This window comes from Fistularia commersonii, chromosome 3 (assembly GCF_037954325.1).
Source record: "Fistularia commersonii isolate RoL2024-O1a breed Wild chromosome 3, RoL_Fcom_v1.0, whole genome shotgun sequence".
Classification (NCBI taxonomy): domain Eukaryota; kingdom Metazoa; phylum Chordata; class Actinopteri; order Syngnathiformes; family Fistulariidae; genus Fistularia; species Fistularia commersonii.
The window spans coordinates 9,897,098-9,917,448 of NC_141286.1; the positions used below are offsets into that span (position 1 = coordinate 9,897,098).

Genomic DNA, 20,351 nt, shown 5'->3' on the forward strand with positions numbered 1-20,351 from the left:
TGCTGAAGCTCAGACGATTACGGACCTGGACCTGAGCAGAGGCTCTGACCCATCCACCTCCAATACCGCTGCACACTAATACTACTACTACGACTACTACTACTATTACTCGCATCTCCTTATTGTTCTCCACTGGTTAAAAGTGGATAACTGTTCGTTCTGAAAACGTGTTTTTGTGTTTGTGTTCTCAGGTCCTCCCGTGCATCCAGTTCCTAGTGCACATCACCAAAAGCCAGTGGGAGAAAGCCTGTCCAATGTTGTTCCATCAGCAAAGCAGGAAAACTACACTTGAGAAGCAAAGTAGCGCAGCATCACTCCAAGTATTACTCGATTACAATTGAAAGTATCATTGAAATTCAATGCTTGCTCTCCCCGGCAAATGTTTCGTCGTGCCAGTACTGTCAGCGTAAATTGCGCGCCTACTTAATTGCAAGTGATGATAAAATACATCCTTCAAGCCATAACCTCCTTGCAGAAAATGTGTATTTCATCCTGCGGAAGAATTTATGCGCTTTTTTTTCCTTGCTTTTATCACATGTTCCATCAACACCCATGTTTTCTCCACGGCAATTCAAACTCTTACTTCGCTTAAAAATCAATTCAGCCAAGATCGGTGAGGCCGTTAATGGACATTTTTCACGTCCACGAGGAAGCCGGCGAGGCTTCACGTGCCGGGATTTGCGGCGTCTGCTCACCAAGCGCTCCTCATCCACAAAGGTGAAAGATGCAACGGAGACTTAGGGTTAATTGGACTTCATGGATGTAACTCGCTTTAAGGAGACTACCGGGCGTCCAGCGGCTCCTGCCGAGACTCGCCGTTCCAGGCCCACGGCCTAAATCCCGATTGTGTCTGGGGATCGGCTGCCGTACTTTCTCTGCCGGCTAGGCCAAAGGCCGGCCAGGCGAGAAAAGTGACGCTCACTTTTCAGTTCTAATGATCAGTCAGGAAATAAACACAATTATATCCATCTCATCACGTTATAGTTAACTTTAATTAAATATTAAGCTGCTAATTGTGTTTGCCTTTCAGGTGAGTATGAACCTTATTTATATTTTGATTAAATCAGCAAAACACTGTAACCAAAGATTCCTTTTCATAATTTTGTGAAAAAAATATAATAAAATGGTGGATTTCAATAACAACTATGTGTGTGTGTGTGTGTGTGTGTGTGTGTGAGTGTGGTATAGTTTCACATAATGGCGGTTTGTATTCGGTAATTGAAGGAGACAGTGATCCTGCAGATTGGTGACGCTGTTGAAACCAGTGACAGACACACACACACACACACAAACAAACACACACACACACACACACACACACACATGCACACACTCAATGACCAAGAAGTGTAATTGTTGACTTGAGTCAAAATAGCTTTCCTACAAATAGAGAAGTTGTGTTAGGAAACACTGAGCTGCGGTTAAAACTAGGCTCAACATTGTCACCTAGTGGTCGCAAGCGGTAGCTTCAGACAACAATTCCTGCTAGACGTTTTTTGTTGAGCATTTTTGAAAGGCTCTCAAAATTGTGCAGATTTTAAATAAGATGGCTGAGGATCAATGGACTTTGGTGGAAAATGAAGGCACTCTCTCTCTCTCTCTTTATCAGACACACACACATGCTCTCTACAGATGACAGTTGTCTATTTTATGTCACTTGGAAAGTGTATTTGTTTTGAAAAATAGACAAGTTTCTTAAACGGTGAGAATCAGAGTGTTGTTACGTCAGTTTCCTCCGGGGCAGTGCCGGAAGGCGTCCGGGATAAAACAGAGGGCTGGTGTAGCTCATGCCGTTGGCGAGCGCCGTAGCACTTGGACCAGGTTAGGACGGACTCCGTCTCTACTCCCGCTCCGCTATGGCAACCAGGTGGACTTCGATCTCTGGCTCTGACAATGTCCTGGTAAAAAAAGTTAAAAAGAACATCTTGGGATATATGTGACCGCTCCTGGTGGAAAAGAGAGAGTCGACAAACACCCGGTAACCTGAACTTGGGCTTTTCCCTGGTGACCAGCCCGACCTCCAGCTCGCTGGCCTTGAAGTCCATGGAGAGCACAGTGGACAGACAAGATATGGCCATCTGCGAAGACACCACGCTTCAATAAGGCACCACGCTTCAATGGGGCACCGAATCGGACGGGGACCAATGGGTTTCTTGAACGAAAACATTTCGGGGGGCTTGGAATCCGACTGAATTTTTTCGTGTCTGGAAAGGCCGATCAATCTGCCGATTTATTTGTGTCACATTTGAATGGTCCCTCCAGAACAGGACTCCATAGTGCCAACAGCACCACACAGGGGCGCCACTCTACCTGCACGGCCCTGTCGTGGGACAGGTCGGGCTTCTTCTTCAGTTTCTTCTCCAGGAAGCTGTTGGCCTCCGTCTGCTTTGGGCCGACGGCCGCGGCTCTGAAGCCGCAGTAGTAGCCCGCCGGGTCGCACTTGTATAGGACGGGGCCAAGCTGAGGATCGATGGCCACCATCATCATACCTGGTGAGAGCGGTGAGGAAGCCACCTCCATGAATGCAGGCAGTATGTTCCCGGTTGGCAAAGGCGGTACTGTAGCCAACAATTACAAAATATGCAATTTACATAAATTTTGTAGTTAGTTGATAATTTACGAAATCTAAAGGCTAAACATTCAAGAAGAAGGGAAATTGGTCTAAGACGTAGCAGGGCCGAGCAGAGTAATGACAGTCTACAGTGAGCAACAAGTACATCATGCACTTTTATTTTATTTAAGTTTGACAACAGTATTATTCACGGCAATCATTTCATCTTGCTAATATTTCACTACAGAAGCCTGGGGAGTCAGCGTTGGGGTATTTACCCTGAAATAAAGGTTGTACTTGGATCGGAATAAATTAATAACTGAGAAGATGTCAGAGTTTAAAATCAGATCGCGATAATCATTAGTCCGATGACGGCTCTTCATGAAATTTTAATCGGAGACGGCACTCACTGCAGCCGAGCGGCCTCATTTCAGCGTTCTGCGTGTAGACCTGGGAGATGTCGGCCATCCGGCGGCACAGCACCTCTGGGACGATGTCATAGCCAAACTTATATTTCCACTCCCCGGCTTCCACTCGAGCCCGGTGGACCTGGGAGCGGCTGTCCGCTGCACGGAACAGAGGGGGCGGCAGGAAAGCATTAACATACGAGAATTAAAGGAAATATGACATTAGCATGCAGCAGTGCGGCGACGATGCACCGTTGTTGCCGGTCATCACACAGCCGATGCGAGGCGTCAGCTTGTACATGTTGGTCACAGTGGAGGAGTCAAGCAACTTATCCTGTGGGAGAAAAGAGATGAAGTGGGGCCTCCAGAGCATTTTAGCATTTCTTCTGTCAACATAAAAGTTCAGCAAACAATCAGTTCACAGTTGCTAATATAACTCCTGTAGAAGCTGGATAAAGATAAAAGGGCCGCCATCTTGGAAACCTGAAGCGCGTATCCTTCACGGATTAGGCTCTCAGAAACAACGTCGGCACGCCAACATGAAGCTTCATGGATATGCCTTGACTTGCATCTTGCACTTGCATGCATGTGTGTGTATGATATCTTACCGGTACTTTCTTCTGCGTGACCACTACAGCACAGTCCTTCCCCCGAACCCCCACCGATGTCAGCCCGCTTTGCAGGATGGCCTTGAAGGCGTACTCTGTGCGACAGAACATGGTGCATGATTGACGGAACTAATGTGTCATTGGTTGAGAGTCACCTGTCAATCACGTGGAGACATCGGACCATTCACACCTACGGCCGATTCAGAACCTAATTAAGGTTTTGGGACTGCGGGGGGGGGGCTGGGGAGAACCCAGGCAGGAGAACATGGAGGGAACTCTGGGCAGATGTGGGGAGAACATGGAGAATCCAAACAGAAAGGCCGTGGTCAGCACAAAATCTTCTCCTCGCGGCACAAATTTTCCGTATTGGTCAGCGCAAAGGATGTAGGGTCGCCAGACAATCTGCATCCCGTGTCTTGTCATGACGGGTGGGGTGCAGCGGGGGGGGGGGGGGGGGGGGGGGCAGAGGTGGCGGCAGGGCGGCTGTGTGCTGTGACATCACAGTTCAGCGCCCGCAGAGGCCCTATGAAGCTGCCTTGTGACGCCGGGCTGTGTGGTCACAGCCGGAGGTCTGTAAAAGTCAAGGGCATCACAGGAGCAGAAGGTCGAGACGGCGACACCCCCCGGAGGAGGACGGTCAACGGCCCACGACGGCGTCCCCATCGTGACATCACGCGGCCTCCTGTGTGGCGGTGCGGCTCTCTGGATGCCACGTGGCGGATTTTTTAAGAAAAGCTCAACGGCAACGACAAACATCACCTGCTGGAGGTCTAGGGACATCAGGTGAATACCCCAAACTCAGCAGCAACCCCCCCCCCCCCCCCCCCCACAGAGCATGGAGGGCAATGGCATCACTTCCTGTAATCAATCTCCAGCTTTTTTCTTTTTTAAATGTATTAAAAAATTTGCATATCTTTGTACGGTTTGAGTGATTCTAGAAAACTTTTAGCTAGTTCAACAAGACACTTTTTAGCTGATACTGAGGAGGACGAACTGAACTCGAGGCACTTTGTTCAGTCAATAAAACTCATTTCTTGGCTGTTTCTGCCAAAAAGCCTCCAGAGGGAGGTCCAATCCTTCAGCAGAAAGCCCTCAACGAGGCTCCAGGCTCTAATAAAACAAGCTGAATGACAGTGACGGGTCTCACCGACTTGGTAGAGGCGGCCTTCCGGTGAAAAGATCGTGATGTGTCGGTCGAAGCCTGCATTTGAACCTCGAGACATTTCGTTTCTATTTTTTCACTATTACTTGAATGAACAGATCCGTGTATGTGTGTGTGTGCGTCCGTCCTTTCGTCCCAAACACCTTTTCTTCGGAGGGTTAGGTGAAGTTGCTCCGCAGAGACGAAGGCGCTTCCTCGCCGGAGACGCCGGAGTTTTACTTTCTCTTTCTCTTCATGTCGCATGTAATTACCAACTGTTGCCGCTAGATGGCGCCATTGAGCAAGTCGATGGGCCTGATTTTTTTTTTTTTTTTGTTTTGTTTTGTTCCTCCTAAATTGAATTTTATTTACATGTCAGCTGAGATAGTAGGAGGGAGGAAGGGCTAGAGAAAGGACCAGTGACCGAACACTTCCACCCTCCACCCTCCCTCCCTCCCTCGGTGTGTCCCTTTGGCCCCCACAGACACGCAGACCCATGTCGGGCCGCAGGGTCGGCTTCTGTCTCAGCGATAAAAAACGCAAGAGGATGAACCTGGAGGCCTTCATCGAGTTCAGTGCGTAAGTTTTCCTGCTTTTCTTCTATGCATACCGTTCAGGGAGCGTGTATGTTCGCAGCGTTCTCACACATATAATTAAATTATGTAAAATTAAAAAACTTTTAACATTGGCAGTTTGGTACAAATCAGTCATCAATGCTTTGTTTAAAAATTACATCTATTTAAAGTAGGAGTGGAGTTCGTATTATTGCCATTATTATTATTATTTGTAACTATTTAATCTTCTTAGAATAATACTCTTTTTCTCTTTTGTTTCCAGGGGCCAAGGAGTAGAGGTGGTGGAGGTGAGTTACGTCATTCTCAAGTCTGATAAAATCACTCGGGATCGAAAGTTTCGGGGGATGTTGTGTTTTAACGGGTTCAAAAACGTGGACACCGTTGGATTTTTGCGTTGCTAGCGTACGAGCGCGTGTGTCACTCACAGATGTCCACCACTTTGGCCATCCATGTCAGCACCACCTGCAGAGGCCACCAGCCATCCCAAGCTGCGGTCGTCTGGGTTGAAGAGCTGGATTGGAGTGTTTTACCTGTAGCTCAACCAGATCTTGGTATCTTAACTGCAAAAATGGAGTGACGGATAATTCCATAATGCCGAATTCAGCTGCCTTTTCCTGTTGTTAAGATAAAATCTAAGCATGATCTGTAAAGCACAAAGTGAGGGAAAGTATTTTTCCTATCTGTCATACTACTCAAGTACAGACATTGTGGTGAGATTTGCACAGTATTGTGCTGGTATCATACGAGTACAACACTTACACAAGTATAAGGCGGTGGTTCCGTTGGTAGAGCTGGCATCCCTCCAATGGGAAGGTTTAAGGATAGATTCCCACTTCATTGTAAAGACTCGACGAATTGCCCTTGGGCGAGACACTAACCCCCCCCCCCAAGTTGCTCCATCATCTAGTTACCAGTACTTTGAAACCGCAAGCTGTAAAAGTACTATGTAAGCGGGCACCATTTACAATGTGTAGAAGTAATACTTTGTATGAAAACAGTACTACGAGTTTTCCTCTGCTGCAGATCGACTTCACTCAGCCGCTGGAGCCCCAGGGGCCCTTTGACGTCATCGTGCACAAGCTGTCGGATGCTATCGTGGAGGCGGAGCATGACAGCCAGATGCAGCAGCTCCTCATCAACTTCCAGGTACACGGGGTTTCCTGGTTTTTAGCGGAGGGGAGGTTCCCGCCCAGGAAGTAGGCGCTCAAGAAGAAGCCTGAGCGCGGTGGGAGTTCTGAAGTATCTGCTGGCCTTCCTCCTGCAGAACTACGTGTCGGCGCACAGCGGCACCGTCCTTCTGGACCCCCTCCCCGCCATGACCAGGCTGCTGGACCGCTTCGCTTCGTACCAGATCATGAGCAAGCTCCATAATTCTCTCCAAGGTCTCAGCCGCTTCAACGACAGCGGTTTCTCAGGTCGGTCTGTATTTTAACGCCTCGATGTGCATCTCCTCGACAGACTGGAAGATATGCAGCCCCCCGTACTTGGAGATCAACAGGGCCAGTGACCTGCCGTCTACTCAGGAGATGGTGAAGGCCCGGGGCTTGAGCTTCCCTCTCAGTCAGTCACCTCGCCTTAGAGCTCGTTGCATGTCACCTCCATGAATTGATAGGTGTATCTGAGTAAAAACTGCTCCTCAACTTCCTCCTTGCTCTCTCTCCTTCTCAGTTTGTAAGACGAGGGTGGCACACGGCTCACTTTCCCACGAAGTAAGTGCGGTGTTCCTCCGCCAATGCAATGGGTTCATTCACGCTCAATCGACGTTTGTGTTTCCTCCGCATGTTTCTGTCTCCTGGCGAAGATGTCCCTGATCTTCAGCGAAGGGAGTCTGGCCGACATCCACCCGCCCTGTGTGCTCCAGAGCTTCGTCAACCATGGGGCCGTTCTGCATAAGGTCTTTGTGGTGGGGGACAAGCACTTCTGTGTGGAGAGACCCTCGCTCAAGAACTTCCCGCCTGGTCCTTGTGGTCAGTGGGGGCGACTATCCCATCATCCGGCTTGTTCAGGAGCTCACTCGCTTGCAGGGATTCTCAAAGTTCTGCATGTTGGACCCTGGGGGGACTTGACTCCCTCTGTCCTTCAAATCCCTTCAAAAAGTACTTTTTGCTATTTTGACAAAGACATTTTGTGGACGTGACCAGGAGACCAGGACGGTCCAGCTTGCTGTTAACCTTTAGCTACTTCAGGTTGCATTGCTTAAGCTTGTGGTTAATATTAGCAAACGGGCACATGGCGGGTCCGAACATCTATCCACACGCACAACTGTTCACTCACTCGCACGTCTTATAGAGATGTACAACAATTCACCCTCTCGTTCTCACATCCAACAAGTATTCGCTCATCGCTCACACACCCTCATATAGAGACAGCAATTCATTAATTTATTCACCCGTGAAGTAGAGATTACAATAATTCACTCATTCATGTCATATAGAGACAACCAACCAATCACCCTTTTATTCACATGGCAATTTTAGTGTCTGCATGAATCTCCAGCATGTTTTTGGACTGTATCTGAAGGAACCTCACGCAGACACATGGAGATCCCACACAGAAAGGAACCCCTGTCAGAATCAAACCAGGGACCTTCTTGCTGTGAGGTGGAAGCGCTAACCACTAGTAATTCACTGTTACTTCCAAAATGTGGGAACCATTTTCCAGGCTCATTAAGTGCAACGATTAGAAAAGTCGCTTAATAAATAATAATCACCAAAATCTACACAATTAAAAATATGTTACCCGGATATTTGGATTTCCCAAAGCTGACACTTCGTCCTCTCCCTCTCACTTACATTACTCCAGCTCTTCTCTGTTCTCCATCTCCAGACAGGAAGACCATCTTCTTCAACAGCCACCAAGTGTCCAAGCCAGAGTCTAGCTCCGACCTAAACGCTGTGAGTACTTCCAGCCTTGGAGCGCAGCCATTCCGCTAAGGTTTGGGAGCAAATGGGAGGGGTTGGAGGATGAGATGGAGAGAAAAACAAAACTAGCATCTGCAAAGATAAAGAGGTCATCGCGTCTTGTGTTTCGTCTTTGTACGGCGTCCCAGCTGGACGAGCAGATGCCGTGCCTGCCGCCGCCCAGCTCTGAGGCTGTGGCCGCCCTGGTCGGAGAGCTCCGGGCTCAACTTGGTATGGCCCTGTTCGGCGTGGACGTCATCATCAACATCCACACGCATACCCTCACTGTCATCGACATCAACATCTTCCCAGGTCCTGCGACGCCCCAACAAGCAAGCCCTCAAACACTCCCGCTCTGATACACACCTCTCTCCTTCAGGGTATGAAGGAGTGCCCCAGTTCTTCTGCTCTCTGCTCAGCCACATCCAGTCGGTTCTGGACAGGAAGGCCTCCGCCGGCTTGCTGGAGCCCTCGCACAACACGCGACGACCCGCTGTTTGACCTCCACCCCCTCCGAGAAAACAACATCACCTTCGGGAGATAATAATAATAATAATTTTCTTCTTGTGCCGAAAAAAAGACTTGAACTATTTCATCGCTTTTAGTCTTGCTTTTCAGTCAGTTTCTTTGCTCCGAGCAGACAAACACAGCCAGGAATTCCACTTGAGTACACTTTATGTTTATTGATTGACTGGAAGGGTAGAAGAATATACAACAGGCACAAAATACAGCACTCTGATTGGCCAGTAATATAACAAATGATGGATCTGTCATGTTTGCTTTTTTTTAAATGTCCTCCGTGCCCTTGTAACCCCTGCAGCCCGGACACATCTAACATCCTTGCTGCTGGTTTGTAATATAGACTTTGCACTTTCTATAGAAAAAGAAAAAAACTACGATAGGACGGTCTTACTCCGCTGAATAAACGCGCCATCTTTGGGATAAATGTGACTGCCTCGCTTGTGTTAATTACTAGACCTCGACTGGCCTCAAATATCATTGACCGCATAGAAAAGAGAAGAGTCACATTGGCGATATCAGTACTATACGGTGTACTCTGATTACATATTAAAATACATGTCAGAATCAATCGACGGTCTTATTATTGCATTCACAGTCTACATTGTTATTGCAGTTAAGTGGCAACCCTGTTCATCCTGCATGTTTTTCTACCCACAGTCCACATGGGGTCGTTGTTGCTTGGAGTTTCCGTTGACCTTGGCGTAACAGACTAGCATTCCCACATACTGACATGTACGACAAACGGGTACGTGTGATGTAACTTACAGAGCTGTAACCGAACGTCCCCACCGGCGCTCCGAAAAAAGAGACGAGAAAATGGCTTTAGTATCTCCCTCCTCCCTGGACTCCTCCTTGGCTTGTTGAGATAAAGAGTGCAAAGCTGGCTGAACCTGGAGTGACACTTTAAGACCTTATTAAGCCCGAAGTACGTCACGTCCCGTTTCAAACGGTGGACAGGCTGCGCGCCGGTTGACGCCTTGACACGTAAGTCGGCGCGCGATATTCCGCGCCACCCCCACTGCCACCTCCCCCTTGTTTAGCTTGTGTCACCCCGGTTCATCGAACAGTCAAGTTTTAACAGTGCATGAGCCGAATAAACACAATCCTTGTTACTACTTCAGAGTAATGACGAGTTATTCCCTGTGTAGGAAACATTGGTAATACTTAACAGTCAACAAGTAGTTATCAGTTATTGCACAAAATATATATTCAAATACATACATTTCTCATGGTTGTTTTTTTTTTTCTTTTTTCCCTCCCAACCAGGAAAACACCAAGAATGTGATATTTTCAGGTACAAGAAGTGGTCATGGAATACGATTGATGGCTCAGATTTTAAGGAGACCTTCAGTGTGTGTGTGTGGTTAGCTTGCTCCAGCCACAAAAAAAACACATTTGGTTGTAAAAATGCTGGAACTCTTTGCATCCCTGGTGCTTTTCGGTTGAGAGGGAAATCTGCCGCCTTCCTCGCCGGTGGCGTTTAGAAACACAGGCCCGTGACGGCCCCTAAAAACGAAAATACACTGAGCAACAAAATGTACCTTGGTCCCCCCCTAACATTACAGTGAGAAACTGTGGATGGCGACAGTTTTTGGCAAAAACTAGTAGCTAAAAAGCACGTTCAGCTCCGGCTAACGTCCATTTGCATCTTCAACGTTGTCTCTACGCCGGCTGGAGCCATCTGAAGTCTGTTAATGGGGAAAAAATACGCAAGCAGAATGGGGTTTTGTCTATCTGCTGTGTGTGTGTTTGTGTGCATCTTATCCCCTGCGAAGCTCCCTAAGCTCTGCGGCGACTTTGCGTAACTCCGCCTCAATCTCCAGCAGCTCCTGTGGGAGGAACCAAGGGGCAAACATGACTCAGAAATTGTGATCATATGAACTAGACACAGCACCTTCACCACGCTGTCGGGAAATAAGTGAAACACGATTTAACGAAGACAGAAACACCTGTTATTTATAATATTACTGCTAAATAGCTTATAAGAACTAAAGGGGGAGGCGGGGCTTAACCTGGTCACCTGTCAATCATAGGGCCACGTAGAGACACTTCTAACCATTCATCCTGTCATTCACACCTGCAGACAACTTACAGTCTTCAAGGAACCTGGAGAACCCAGGCAGGAGAACATGGAAAGAACACGGACGCAGGCCCCCGTTATTAAACCTATGCAGCCGTTTCTCTATGCTCTCTTACCTCCCCTTCATCTTCCTCAGCATCTCTGTCATCGTCGTCGTCGTCCTCCTCCTCCTCCTGCCTCTCCTCATCCTCTCTGATGTACTCTTCATCCTCCTCATCCTCATCGCCCTCCTCGTCCTCTTCATCGTCTTTGTACTGCTCACGGTCGAACTGCCGCGTGGCCTCATCGCTGGCCTTCTCAATCATCCTCTTCTGCTGGGGCTCCTTCCCCTCCAACGCCGCCTGGATGTCTTTCCCGTCAGACTCCTTTCCTCCTCCGCCCACCTCTTTCTCCTTCTCTTCTGCCAGCTTCTGATCTGCACCCGGCTCTGTCTTCTTTTCCTCCACCTCCTGCTCGTCGTCCTCCTCCTGCACCCGTTTCATCTTCTTGACCAGTTCGTCCAGCTCCTCCTGCTTCTCCATCCGCTCCCTCTCCTGCTCGGGATTGGCCTTGCTGTCCGGCTCCCCGAGCAGCTCCTTCAGCTCCTTCTCCACCTTCTCCTTCTCTACCATCAGCTCCACCTCCGTCTTCCTGCGCTCCTCCATCCTCTGCCTCTCCGCCTCCTTTGCCAGCTCCTCATCTTTCTCTTTGTCCCCCTTTTCCATCTTCTCCACTTTCTTCATCTCGCGCGCCGAGCCGTTCTGGATCTCCCGCTCCTTCACCGCTTCGTAGCGCTTCTTCTTCAGCTCTTTCAGCAGCTCCTTCAGCTCCACGTCATTCCTCTCCTCCTTCCCCTTCTTGGTGATCTCCTCGGCGAGAAGCTCCTCCAGCTCCTTCGCCCTCTCCTCCTCATCGTCGCCGCCTCGGTCTTCGATTCTCGGCTCCTGCATCTTCTCAATTGCGTCCTCCTCCTTCTTCCCTTCCTCCTTCTTCTCTCCTGCCTTTTTATTCAGGTCTGTGTCATTCTCTGCCTCCTCGTCCCTCTGGTCGGGGTTATTCTCATCATTGGCCAGGTTGTACTCATAGCGCTCCATCTCGTCGTCCCGCTCCCTCTCTCGCTCTGCAACAGTCGGGGTTTTGCGTTAGCCGAGTTGCGTCGCTTCAACACAGATGCACAAGATTCGTGGAGGACACAGGCTTACCGTCATCGGCCAGTTTCTGCAGCTCCCTGAGGAGGCCCTGGTGCCGCTGCACTTCGTCCAGCTCCTCTACAGGAAGCCAAGGAATACATGGTGTTTAAGTTACTCAACAAGCAAATCACCTTTGCTAGAAATGACATGAATAAGATGGATCAATAGACCGATTGATCAAATCACTGGATTTCATCGATCAGCTGTGTCACCGCCTGGTGTTAACAGTTAAACGTCACCTGCAAGCTGGGGGCCACAGTCATTGTGCGTCCCATCTCCGTTCAGCGTCTCCTGAATGATGCACTCGACCTTGAGTTGCAACACACACACAGATACACACACACGTTACTGGTCAAATTTGTAAAATGGGCATATATGATAAACAGGGGAGGAGGAAAGGACTTGTGTCAGACCTTTGCATCCTTCAGGGGTGAGTTCACTGGCAGACATCCCACTGATGAACAACGCAACAGGAGAAAGAGAAAGAGAGAGATGAGTTGAGATTTTTTTCAACATTTTACCAAGCACTGCTGACAAACTCTTTTACTGCAGGGTTGAGGCCACTTCCTCCCACAGGTGAGCAACATTACTTGGCAGGGTGACGCCACAAAGAGGCTTATCTGCCCCCCCCTTCTCCTTCTGGAGGCTTAAGGGTCGTCTTCACTACTGTCGGTGCTAAATCAGTTGCCAATCTCTTTCCTGACACCAGATTGTTAAAAAGTGACCTTAGCGGTGCCACCAGGCGCCTTTCTCACAGGGATACACCGAGCTTTAGTACAGATCACAAGTCGAGTTTGATCTGCAGCCCATCACCTGCTGTTTACGGGATTTACGGAGACTGGATAATACCTCTGGTGCAGAACTGTCCTCATTTGCAGTGAAGCCAAAGGCCAGTCCAGTATTTTTTCTTTTATGCAAAACTCAATGCTAGTTGCAGAATCAAAAAATGATTAAGTGTTCTAAACAAAGGGGCACAGTATTAATGGTTAGATCGACAGATGCAAGGGGGAAAAAACAATTTATCAATGCATTAATTTCCCCAAGTTGGAAATTCAATGCACCAAACCTTACAAAGCAACCTCTACAATAAATTTATTTATTATTTTCAAAGACCTGATACAGTAGGTCAGCATCTGAGTCAAAATACAGTTAAAAAAGTAAAAATTAAAATCACTGGCTTTTATTGATTGGTCACTTCTTTAAACCATGGGTCTCTACATGTCTTCTTCGTAATGATGTTATAATTATCACGTTAAAATTTCACACCAACGACCAACTTATTTTTCTTCTAGAACAACAGCAGAAACACCTGAACACACCAAGGGCCTCGTCACATCTGCTTATCGGAAAAAAGAAAAAAAAAAAATGTAGCGCAAACAGAAAAAAATGTGAAACAACTAAGGTCTGAGAACTTGTTTTCGTGGCAGACGTTAAATTCTGATTTTATATCTGACGCTGTTGAACCCTGTGCTGCTTAAACTTATTTACAAAACCTGTTTGTGAGTGATGGGGGTCGGGTTCAGCATCAGGACCAGCTCGCAGCCGGAGGCTGGAGTGGATGCTCCGATTCTCTCCCCACCGGCTGTGGACACCACGGCCTGGCACAGCACATCAACATCAATAGGGATAATTGACAACATGGGGAAAGTCAGCTGCCTAGTGCTTACATGACCATGTTTGGAACCCACTGTGCCTGTGTGTGTGTGTGTGTGTGTGTGTGTGTTTGTGTCGGAGCCAAGCTTCCTTTAAGCTGAGCAAGCCAAGTGCCATGGTTAACACTGCAATCTGGATTTTGTCAGCTCGACCTGCTGCTCACTGCCAAGACCAGCGCTGTCATTTTGAGAGAACAGGGTGTGGAAAATTGGCGCCCAAGTCAATTACATTTTAACCATGACAGTCTCAATAATCTTTATTTATTTTGTTCCCATTTTGGTGTTGCACACTTTGCCCATTGCTTAAATTCTACTAAAATCTGAACTATATATCAAGCATCTTCTTGTAAATGGTGATTTCTTCTTTTTCTTTTTTAATTTCCTGCTATTTTCCTTTTTTTAAAAAAAAAAAAAATTGAATGTAAAATTTATTTAAGATTATTGCTAATATTGAAACCAATAGTAATGGTTCCTTAATATTGCTATAACATTACCTACAGTCACCTATTTCTGCAGGTATCATAATTGTGTGTGTGCTTGTTATTTTATACAGATTTGTAAACAGCACCAGCCCACTCATTACATAGTTTAATGATTTTGAGAAAACAATCTAAAATCATACCATTAGCAAAAAGCTGTGGGAAGCCAAAGGAACACGTTTTGAAATCCAAAAATGCGGAATGGGACATTTTAAACCTTAAAAAAGCAATAAATAAAGTTAAATAATGTTAAAGAGAATGGGGCCTGCTTGAAGGTCGGATCATTGATGCTGTATCAGATGTGATGCTAGCTGTCTCGCTAACCTGCTAACCTGCTAGTGAGCAAGCTGCGGCCGTCAATCACCGGGAGATCAAGCGCATGATTGGCGGCAGGCGGGCGCGTGTGCCGAAAGCCGCGCATGCGCAGGCGAGCTCACCTGCGCATGTTCTTCCCCAGAAAAAAAAACGGAAAAACAAGAACTGGGTGTCGCGCGCCGCCGGGGCCCACGGACGTACACGGAGAGGTGGGCGCGCGGGACACGTTACGTAACGCCGCCTCCGACACACACACACACACACACAGGTGAAAGCACATCCATATATCAGTGGGAAACTCGACCGTATGTGTGTCGAGCGAAAATACTCACCTCCGACTGCGGCTGCTAGGAGACACACTGCGGCTACCGGGGGTCCCATCTGTGCGGGAGGTTGCGGGATCTATAACCTTGAAATCGCGCTTCCGGTTCTCCGCGCTGCAACGCACGCTTCGCCGGGCGGGCGCGAGGTGCTGTCGAGGCGAGGAGGTGCGAGCGTGTGGTGGCGCGTGCGAGGTAGAGAGAGGACAGGAGAGGAGGGGGGGCGCGCGCGCGCGGCAGGATTACCCTTCTGCGCCGGCGCACTAGGGCGGGGGGAGACGCACGTGAAATGACCGCTTAAAACACTGGGCTCGCGCCGGGGTAGATGACACGAGGCCAGAGCTTAACACGTAATTGGACACGCGAAATCAAGACAATCGATCAACCGATCGATTGGAATAACTCCGCGCGACTGGCTTTGTCAAATACATATTCATTCATTCCTTCATTCCTGGAAAATCTTGGGGTGCAATTTTTGCAATGACTAACTAATTCTTCTTATTCTTTCGGCTCTTCCCTTCAGGGGTCGCCACAGTGAATCAACCTTCTCCATCCAACCCTATTTTCTTTCTCTGTATCCTCCTGTCTCACACCAACAACCTTCATATCCTCTCTCACTACATCCATTAATCTTCTCTTTGGTCTTCATCTTGACCTCTTCCCTGGCAGCTCCAATTCCAGCATCCATCTACCAACATATTCACTATCCCTCCTCTGTACATGACCCAACCATCTCAGTCTTGTTTCTCTGACCTTCTCTCCAAAACATCTAACATGTGCTGTTCCTCTGATAGACTCACTCCTGATCCTATCCATCCTGGTCACTCCCAAAGAGAACCTCAGCATCTTCATCTCTGCGACCTCTAGCCCTGCCTCCTGTCTTTGTAACTGTCTCTAGGCCATACAGCACCGTTGGTCTTGCCACTGTCTTGTTCACCTTTCCTTTCATTCTGGCTGATAGTCTTCTATCACATAGTACCCCTGACACTTTTCTCCACCCGTTCCAACCTGCTTGAACCCGTCTCTTCACCTCTTTTACACACTCTGTTGCTTTGGACTGTTGACCCCAAGTACCTGAAATCCTCCAACTTCTTGATATCTTCCCTGTAACCTCACCGTTCCACCTGTGTTCCTCTCATTCACACACATTTACTCTGTCTTTCTGCGACTAACTGATTCCTCTCCTTTCCGGCGCATACCTCCAACTCTCTAGATTGTCCTTTCATTCTATTTCATTAAAATTGATTTTAACATATTTGGTGGTGTGCCGTGTGATTTTTCTAATGTAAAATGTGCCGTGGCTCAAAAAAAAGGTTGGGAAAAACTAGACTACACAACTGTCACAATTTTGGTTGGTCTTGTCAAAATAACATTGCAGTACAACTTGTAATCTGTAAATGAAAGAAACAGAAGAAGCCTCTCGGATGAAGTGCTGAAATATCTTCAAGTGAAGAAATTCAAGTCTAATTGCCACAACAAGAAGATTTTGACAAGAACTGACGATGACCCGGATGACTGAGAACCTTCACAGACTTGTAACCAGTAGATTGCGAGACACGAAGATGTTCTCTCCAGTGACATGAGCGACATGGAAGGTACATCTAAGATTATTCAAGAGTGAAATTGTCTACATTGAAATAGTAAATTGAAAAAAAAAGGATTTCAGATGAGATGAGATGAGATGAGAACAACTTTATTTATCCCGAAGAAAATTGTTGTGCCAGAGTTTCAAGCAAAAACACAACAGTAATAGATAATAGAAGAAGGAGGGAGAATAAGAAATACAATAAAATATAAATTGTCATGGTTAAGGCTATCAAGTGTTTTAAGGTCTTAAGTACAAAGATTTGAAGATTCCCTGCGGCTGAAGGAAGAGGAATTAAAAAGTCTGATAGCCTCAGGTAGGAAAGACCTCCTGTGGCGACATGATAGTCTACGAGAGAACTCGGGGTGTTTTCAACTGAACTGGAAATTGCCCCAAAAAGGGGCGGTTCCCCAAGGAGCAGTGCTGCACTCTGATTGGGTGTTACATTCGGAGACAGCTACCATGGTCAGAATTGCTGGAACAGCGGTAGATGGGGATTTTTAAACTCTCCCTCCTTTTCGTGCTGTGGGCACGAACAAATTAACCCTTCTCTAAACCACTGTTGGGGACATTCAGAACAATATTGTGTCATTATTATACTGCTATTTTGACAATGACAAAGTATTGATTGATTCATTCTTTCATGATCTAGAACAGGGGTGGGCAAAATACGGCTGCGGGCCACATCCGGCCCGTTGGTCTTTTTAATCCAGCCCGCCAAAGATTGGTGCAGAATTCATACTTGATGTGAATGATTGGATCAATGAATGTGGGAGCTCAAAAAAGGAGATTATTTCATTTTTTGAGCCACTTGAGAACACTTGAGAATTTTCCTGAGCTGTATGACACAAATTGGCTTTGTGATTTAGCCTTCACTGTGGACAACCTGATGCACATGAATGAGCTGGACGTTAAGCTACGAGGGAAAAACCGGTTTTTGTGCATGAAATGCAAGCAAAATTCAGAGCCTTCAAAACCAAGCCGGTTTTATTCTCAAAGCAAATGTCAGACAAGTGTGGTATGTACAGTTAACAAATGTGTTTTTTTTTATATGTATTGTATCTTGTGCTGACGCGCCCAGTCTGTCAAATTGTAAAAGTCAACATGGCCCCTGAGCCAAAAAGTTTGCCCACCCGTTATCTAGAACATTTATCCTGCACTTAATTTGCCTATCCCAGCTGTTGTTCCAACGTCACCAGTTGATCACATATGGCCACATATTGATAAACAGCCATTCACTCATTCATTCACACACCATATAGACTCAAACCACTCACTCAGTCATTCACACACCATATTCAAACTATTCATTCTCTCATTCAGATTTCATATGGAGACATACAACTATTTACCCCTCATTATGGACAATTTAGGGTCTATAGTGAACCTCCAGCATGTTTTTGGACTGTGGGGGAATCGAGAAGAAGCACCTACAGACATGAGGACAACATGGAAACTCCATATTTTGACTCACCTGTAGGACTACAACCAGTAACCTTCTGGCTGCACCATCGTGTCAATAAACACTCCAGTTGATATTTGGAAAAAGGACAAAATCCTGGCGAGCGGATAGATTTGCAGCAACCAGTATTTGGACCCAGATTATATATGTTTGAGTTAATCTTTGAGGATCCCGTACAGGAAATCAAGCGCCATCCTGGGGAAAGACCAAAGATCACTTGATTTTTGGGGAGAAGATTCAAAATATTTAATAACTTTCAATTTGGGGAAGGGGCAGCAATGTTAGCAAGCCAGTAGACCGAGCTAGCAAGGATGCCAACAATACCAACAACCGTTTTCAGTGTCATTACGGAATTGCCTTTACTATTTGACTGCCCCACCCCCTTCCCTCGGCTCCCCCCTGTGATGTCACAGTCACAACAGCTCCCCTTTTGTGACATCACATGGGGGGGGGTCACCCTCCTGGCTGCAAACACCTTCAACATACACTTGATGTAAAATTGCAGTTGTAGGTTCACACAAAAACACTTCTAAAACACAGCTCCTTTTTATTTTCATTTTGCTAGCTACTCTTCTGCATACAAAACTAAAAAGCTTCGCTCTGATTTGCTCATTGATGCTTTTTTTTTAATAATGACATATTTTGCCTGGTTTTCAGTCAACAGGTGGTTTTCTGCAGACTGCGGAGACAGACCTTTGTAGAAATGCTCAGAAACGTGACTAATTACTCCAGTTCCTCGATCAGACACCTGGGAGGAGGAGGAGGATGCTGGCATGATGCCGCGGCGGGTGGCTGAAGGGCATCCCCACTCCCTGGGTTAAGCAGCAGCAGTGAACTTTTAGGATTTTCACTTGATTTGTCGCGATTGCGCCCAGAGAGACACCAACTTTGGTCTGCGCCGGCAGAAACGTCGCTGACGGCTCCGTCCTCTGATACCACTTCTATTCTGGGTTTGGACAGTCGCAGGGAGGAGAAGGTGTCACTGAAGTCCTCCGTGTCCACGTCCTCCAGATCAGGCAGGTCGTCAACGAACAGGGGGCGGGGTGGGGGGAGGTGGATGGTCTCCAGCTGCTCCTCGTCCTCCAGCTCCGTCACCATGGGGCCGGGACCGTGTACAGTTATGACTACTTCTTCAGGTGTTTGCGTCTTCCCACACAGCTCCACCTGCAGCTCAGCTGTGGCTGTCTGCTCTCCAACCACTTCACCTGGACGATTGTGTCCCAGGTCATCTTTCATGAGCTCTTCTCCTCCAACTGCGCCTTCTTGCTTTTTTGGACCATCTCCTTGGTTCTCCTCCTCACCCTGTTCCTCCTCTGCGCCTCCATCAAGCCATCGCTCCTCTAACTGGTCATTCTTTGGCTGATCTTCATCAGGTTTCTGCTCCGTTTGGCTCTGGAGAAATTCCTCATAGGCATCCATGGTGTCCTGGACGAAACTTTTTACATTTTCCTCTTGTATTTCCTTACACGGGTTCTCTGGAGAACCCGGGGCGTCAGCCTCTCCTGAAATGAAACATTGGCTATCAGCAGCTGTGTGAACTTGCCTATCTGTGCACAGAAGAACCTCACGCTCACCTCTCTCCTGCCGCTCTTTCCGCAGGCGCCTGGCCCGGGCACGCCTCCGAATCATCTCCAAGCCGTCCAAGCTGTCCTGGATCTTCTTACTCTCTCGAGTCTCCCACCGTGTCCTCTCGTCACGTTCCTCGTCGAGCCCCCCGCGGGCCCAGGCCTCCGCGCAGGCCCTGTCCCGCGGGAAAACGGGGCGGTCGTCGAGGAAGGTGAGCTGTTTGAGCCGAACTGTCAGGGTCTTCCGGTAGTTGGGGATTCTCCTCACCACTTCGTTCCCCATGAGGGTCAACACTCTCAGCTCAGGCATCAGCTCGAGCACGCCGAGAATCTCGGGGTCGTTTAACTGGTTGTGGGACAAATCCAGCACGCTGATGGACAGACACAGGCTCAGGTGCCGGATGTCCTCGGCCGTCTCCAGCTTGTTGTGGGCGATCTGCAGGGTGCTCAGCTGCTGGAGGCAGGAGATGTTCTCGATGGTGTGTATGTAGTTGTTGGAGACGTTGAGGGTGCACAGCTTTTTCAGCGGCTCCAGGTTCTCCAGCTTGCGTATGAGGTTCTGCTGAAGGAACAGGCAGCGCAGATTGGTCTGCCTGTTCAGGTTCTCTATGCGCTGGAGCCCGTTGCTTTCAAGCCACAGGCACTTGAGCCCAGTGTACTCTTCTAAATTCTCGATGATGGAGAAACCTTTGAAATGCAAATATAGCACGTCATTAAGGCTCGGTTTACAGAATAGCTTGTGCTGCTTGCAGTGGGCTTTTAAAAACGCCTTGGTAATTCTCGGCCCTAACTGCTTTTCAGGTTCCTTTTTTACTTGCAGTTGATCTCCATCCCTGTTATCCACGCCGTCCGTCAGAGACGTGGAATCGGCATGTCCACTTTCCAATTCGGTCGCATCTTCCGTACTTTCCTGGACTACGGCTGACATCTCCAGAAACACTCAGTTGTGTTTATAAACTCTTTTAAAAGCAGTAACTGACACAGCGCTCTGTCATCCGGCGGTACGTTGCGTTGCCGAAC

At 47.8% G+C, this 20,351-nt stretch overlaps 4 protein-coding genes across 4 annotated transcripts; 1 reads left to right on the forward strand and 3 right to left on the reverse strand.

Annotated features, from left to right (window-relative positions):
* Positions 1–1,646: 1,646 nt before the first annotated feature.
* On the reverse strand, positions 1,647–4,931 carry LOC147235452 (proteasome subunit alpha type-6-like). Its single transcript, XM_086143574.1, has 7 exons — positions 4,714–4,931; positions 3,567–3,661; positions 3,211–3,292; positions 2,962–3,117; positions 2,311–2,489; positions 1,984–2,078; positions 1,647–1,898 (listed from the first exon to the last, which is right to left on the reverse strand). The coding sequence occupies exons 1-7, from the start codon at positions 4,787–4,789 to the stop codon at positions 1,841–1,843; spliced, it is 741 nt and encodes a 246-aa protein (XP_085999700.1). The 5' UTR covers positions 4,790–4,931; the 3' UTR covers positions 1,647–1,840.
* Positions 4,932–5,170: 239 nt separating this feature from the next.
* Positions 5,171–10,535, forward strand: LOC147235453 (inositol-tetrakisphosphate 1-kinase-like). The gene is made up of 10 exons (XM_086143577.1): positions 5,171–5,286; positions 5,545–5,569; positions 6,306–6,428; positions 6,547–6,664; positions 6,741–6,842; positions 6,951–6,991; positions 7,084–7,249; positions 8,109–8,176; positions 8,332–8,494; positions 8,562–10,535. The coding sequence occupies exons 1-10, from the start codon at positions 5,204–5,206 to the stop codon at positions 8,681–8,683; spliced, it is 1,011 nt and encodes a 336-aa protein (XP_085999703.1). The 5' UTR covers positions 5,171–5,203; the 3' UTR covers positions 8,684–10,535.
* Positions 8,843–14,924, reverse strand: LOC147235454 (uncharacterized). Its single transcript, XM_086143575.1, has 6 exons — positions 14,732–14,924; positions 12,367–12,407; positions 12,193–12,262; positions 11,966–12,031; positions 10,901–11,883; positions 8,843–10,533 (listed from the first exon to the last, which is right to left on the reverse strand). Exons 1-6 carry the CDS (start codon positions 14,778–14,780, stop codon positions 10,465–10,467), a joined length of 1,278 nt encoding a protein of 425 aa, XP_085999701.1. The 5' UTR covers positions 14,781–14,924; the 3' UTR covers positions 8,843–10,464.
* Positions 14,925–18,506: 3,582 nt separating this feature from the next.
* On the reverse strand, positions 18,507–20,259 carry dnaaf1 (dynein axonemal assembly factor 1). The gene is made up of 4 exons (XM_086178058.1): positions 19,341–20,259; positions 18,972–19,268; positions 18,685–18,890; positions 18,507–18,578 (listed from the first exon to the last, which is right to left on the reverse strand). The coding sequence occupies exons 1-4, from the start codon at positions 20,257–20,259 to the stop codon at positions 18,507–18,509; spliced, it is 1,494 nt and encodes a 497-aa protein (XP_086034184.1).
* Between the last annotated feature and the right edge of the window lie 92 nt (positions 20,260–20,351).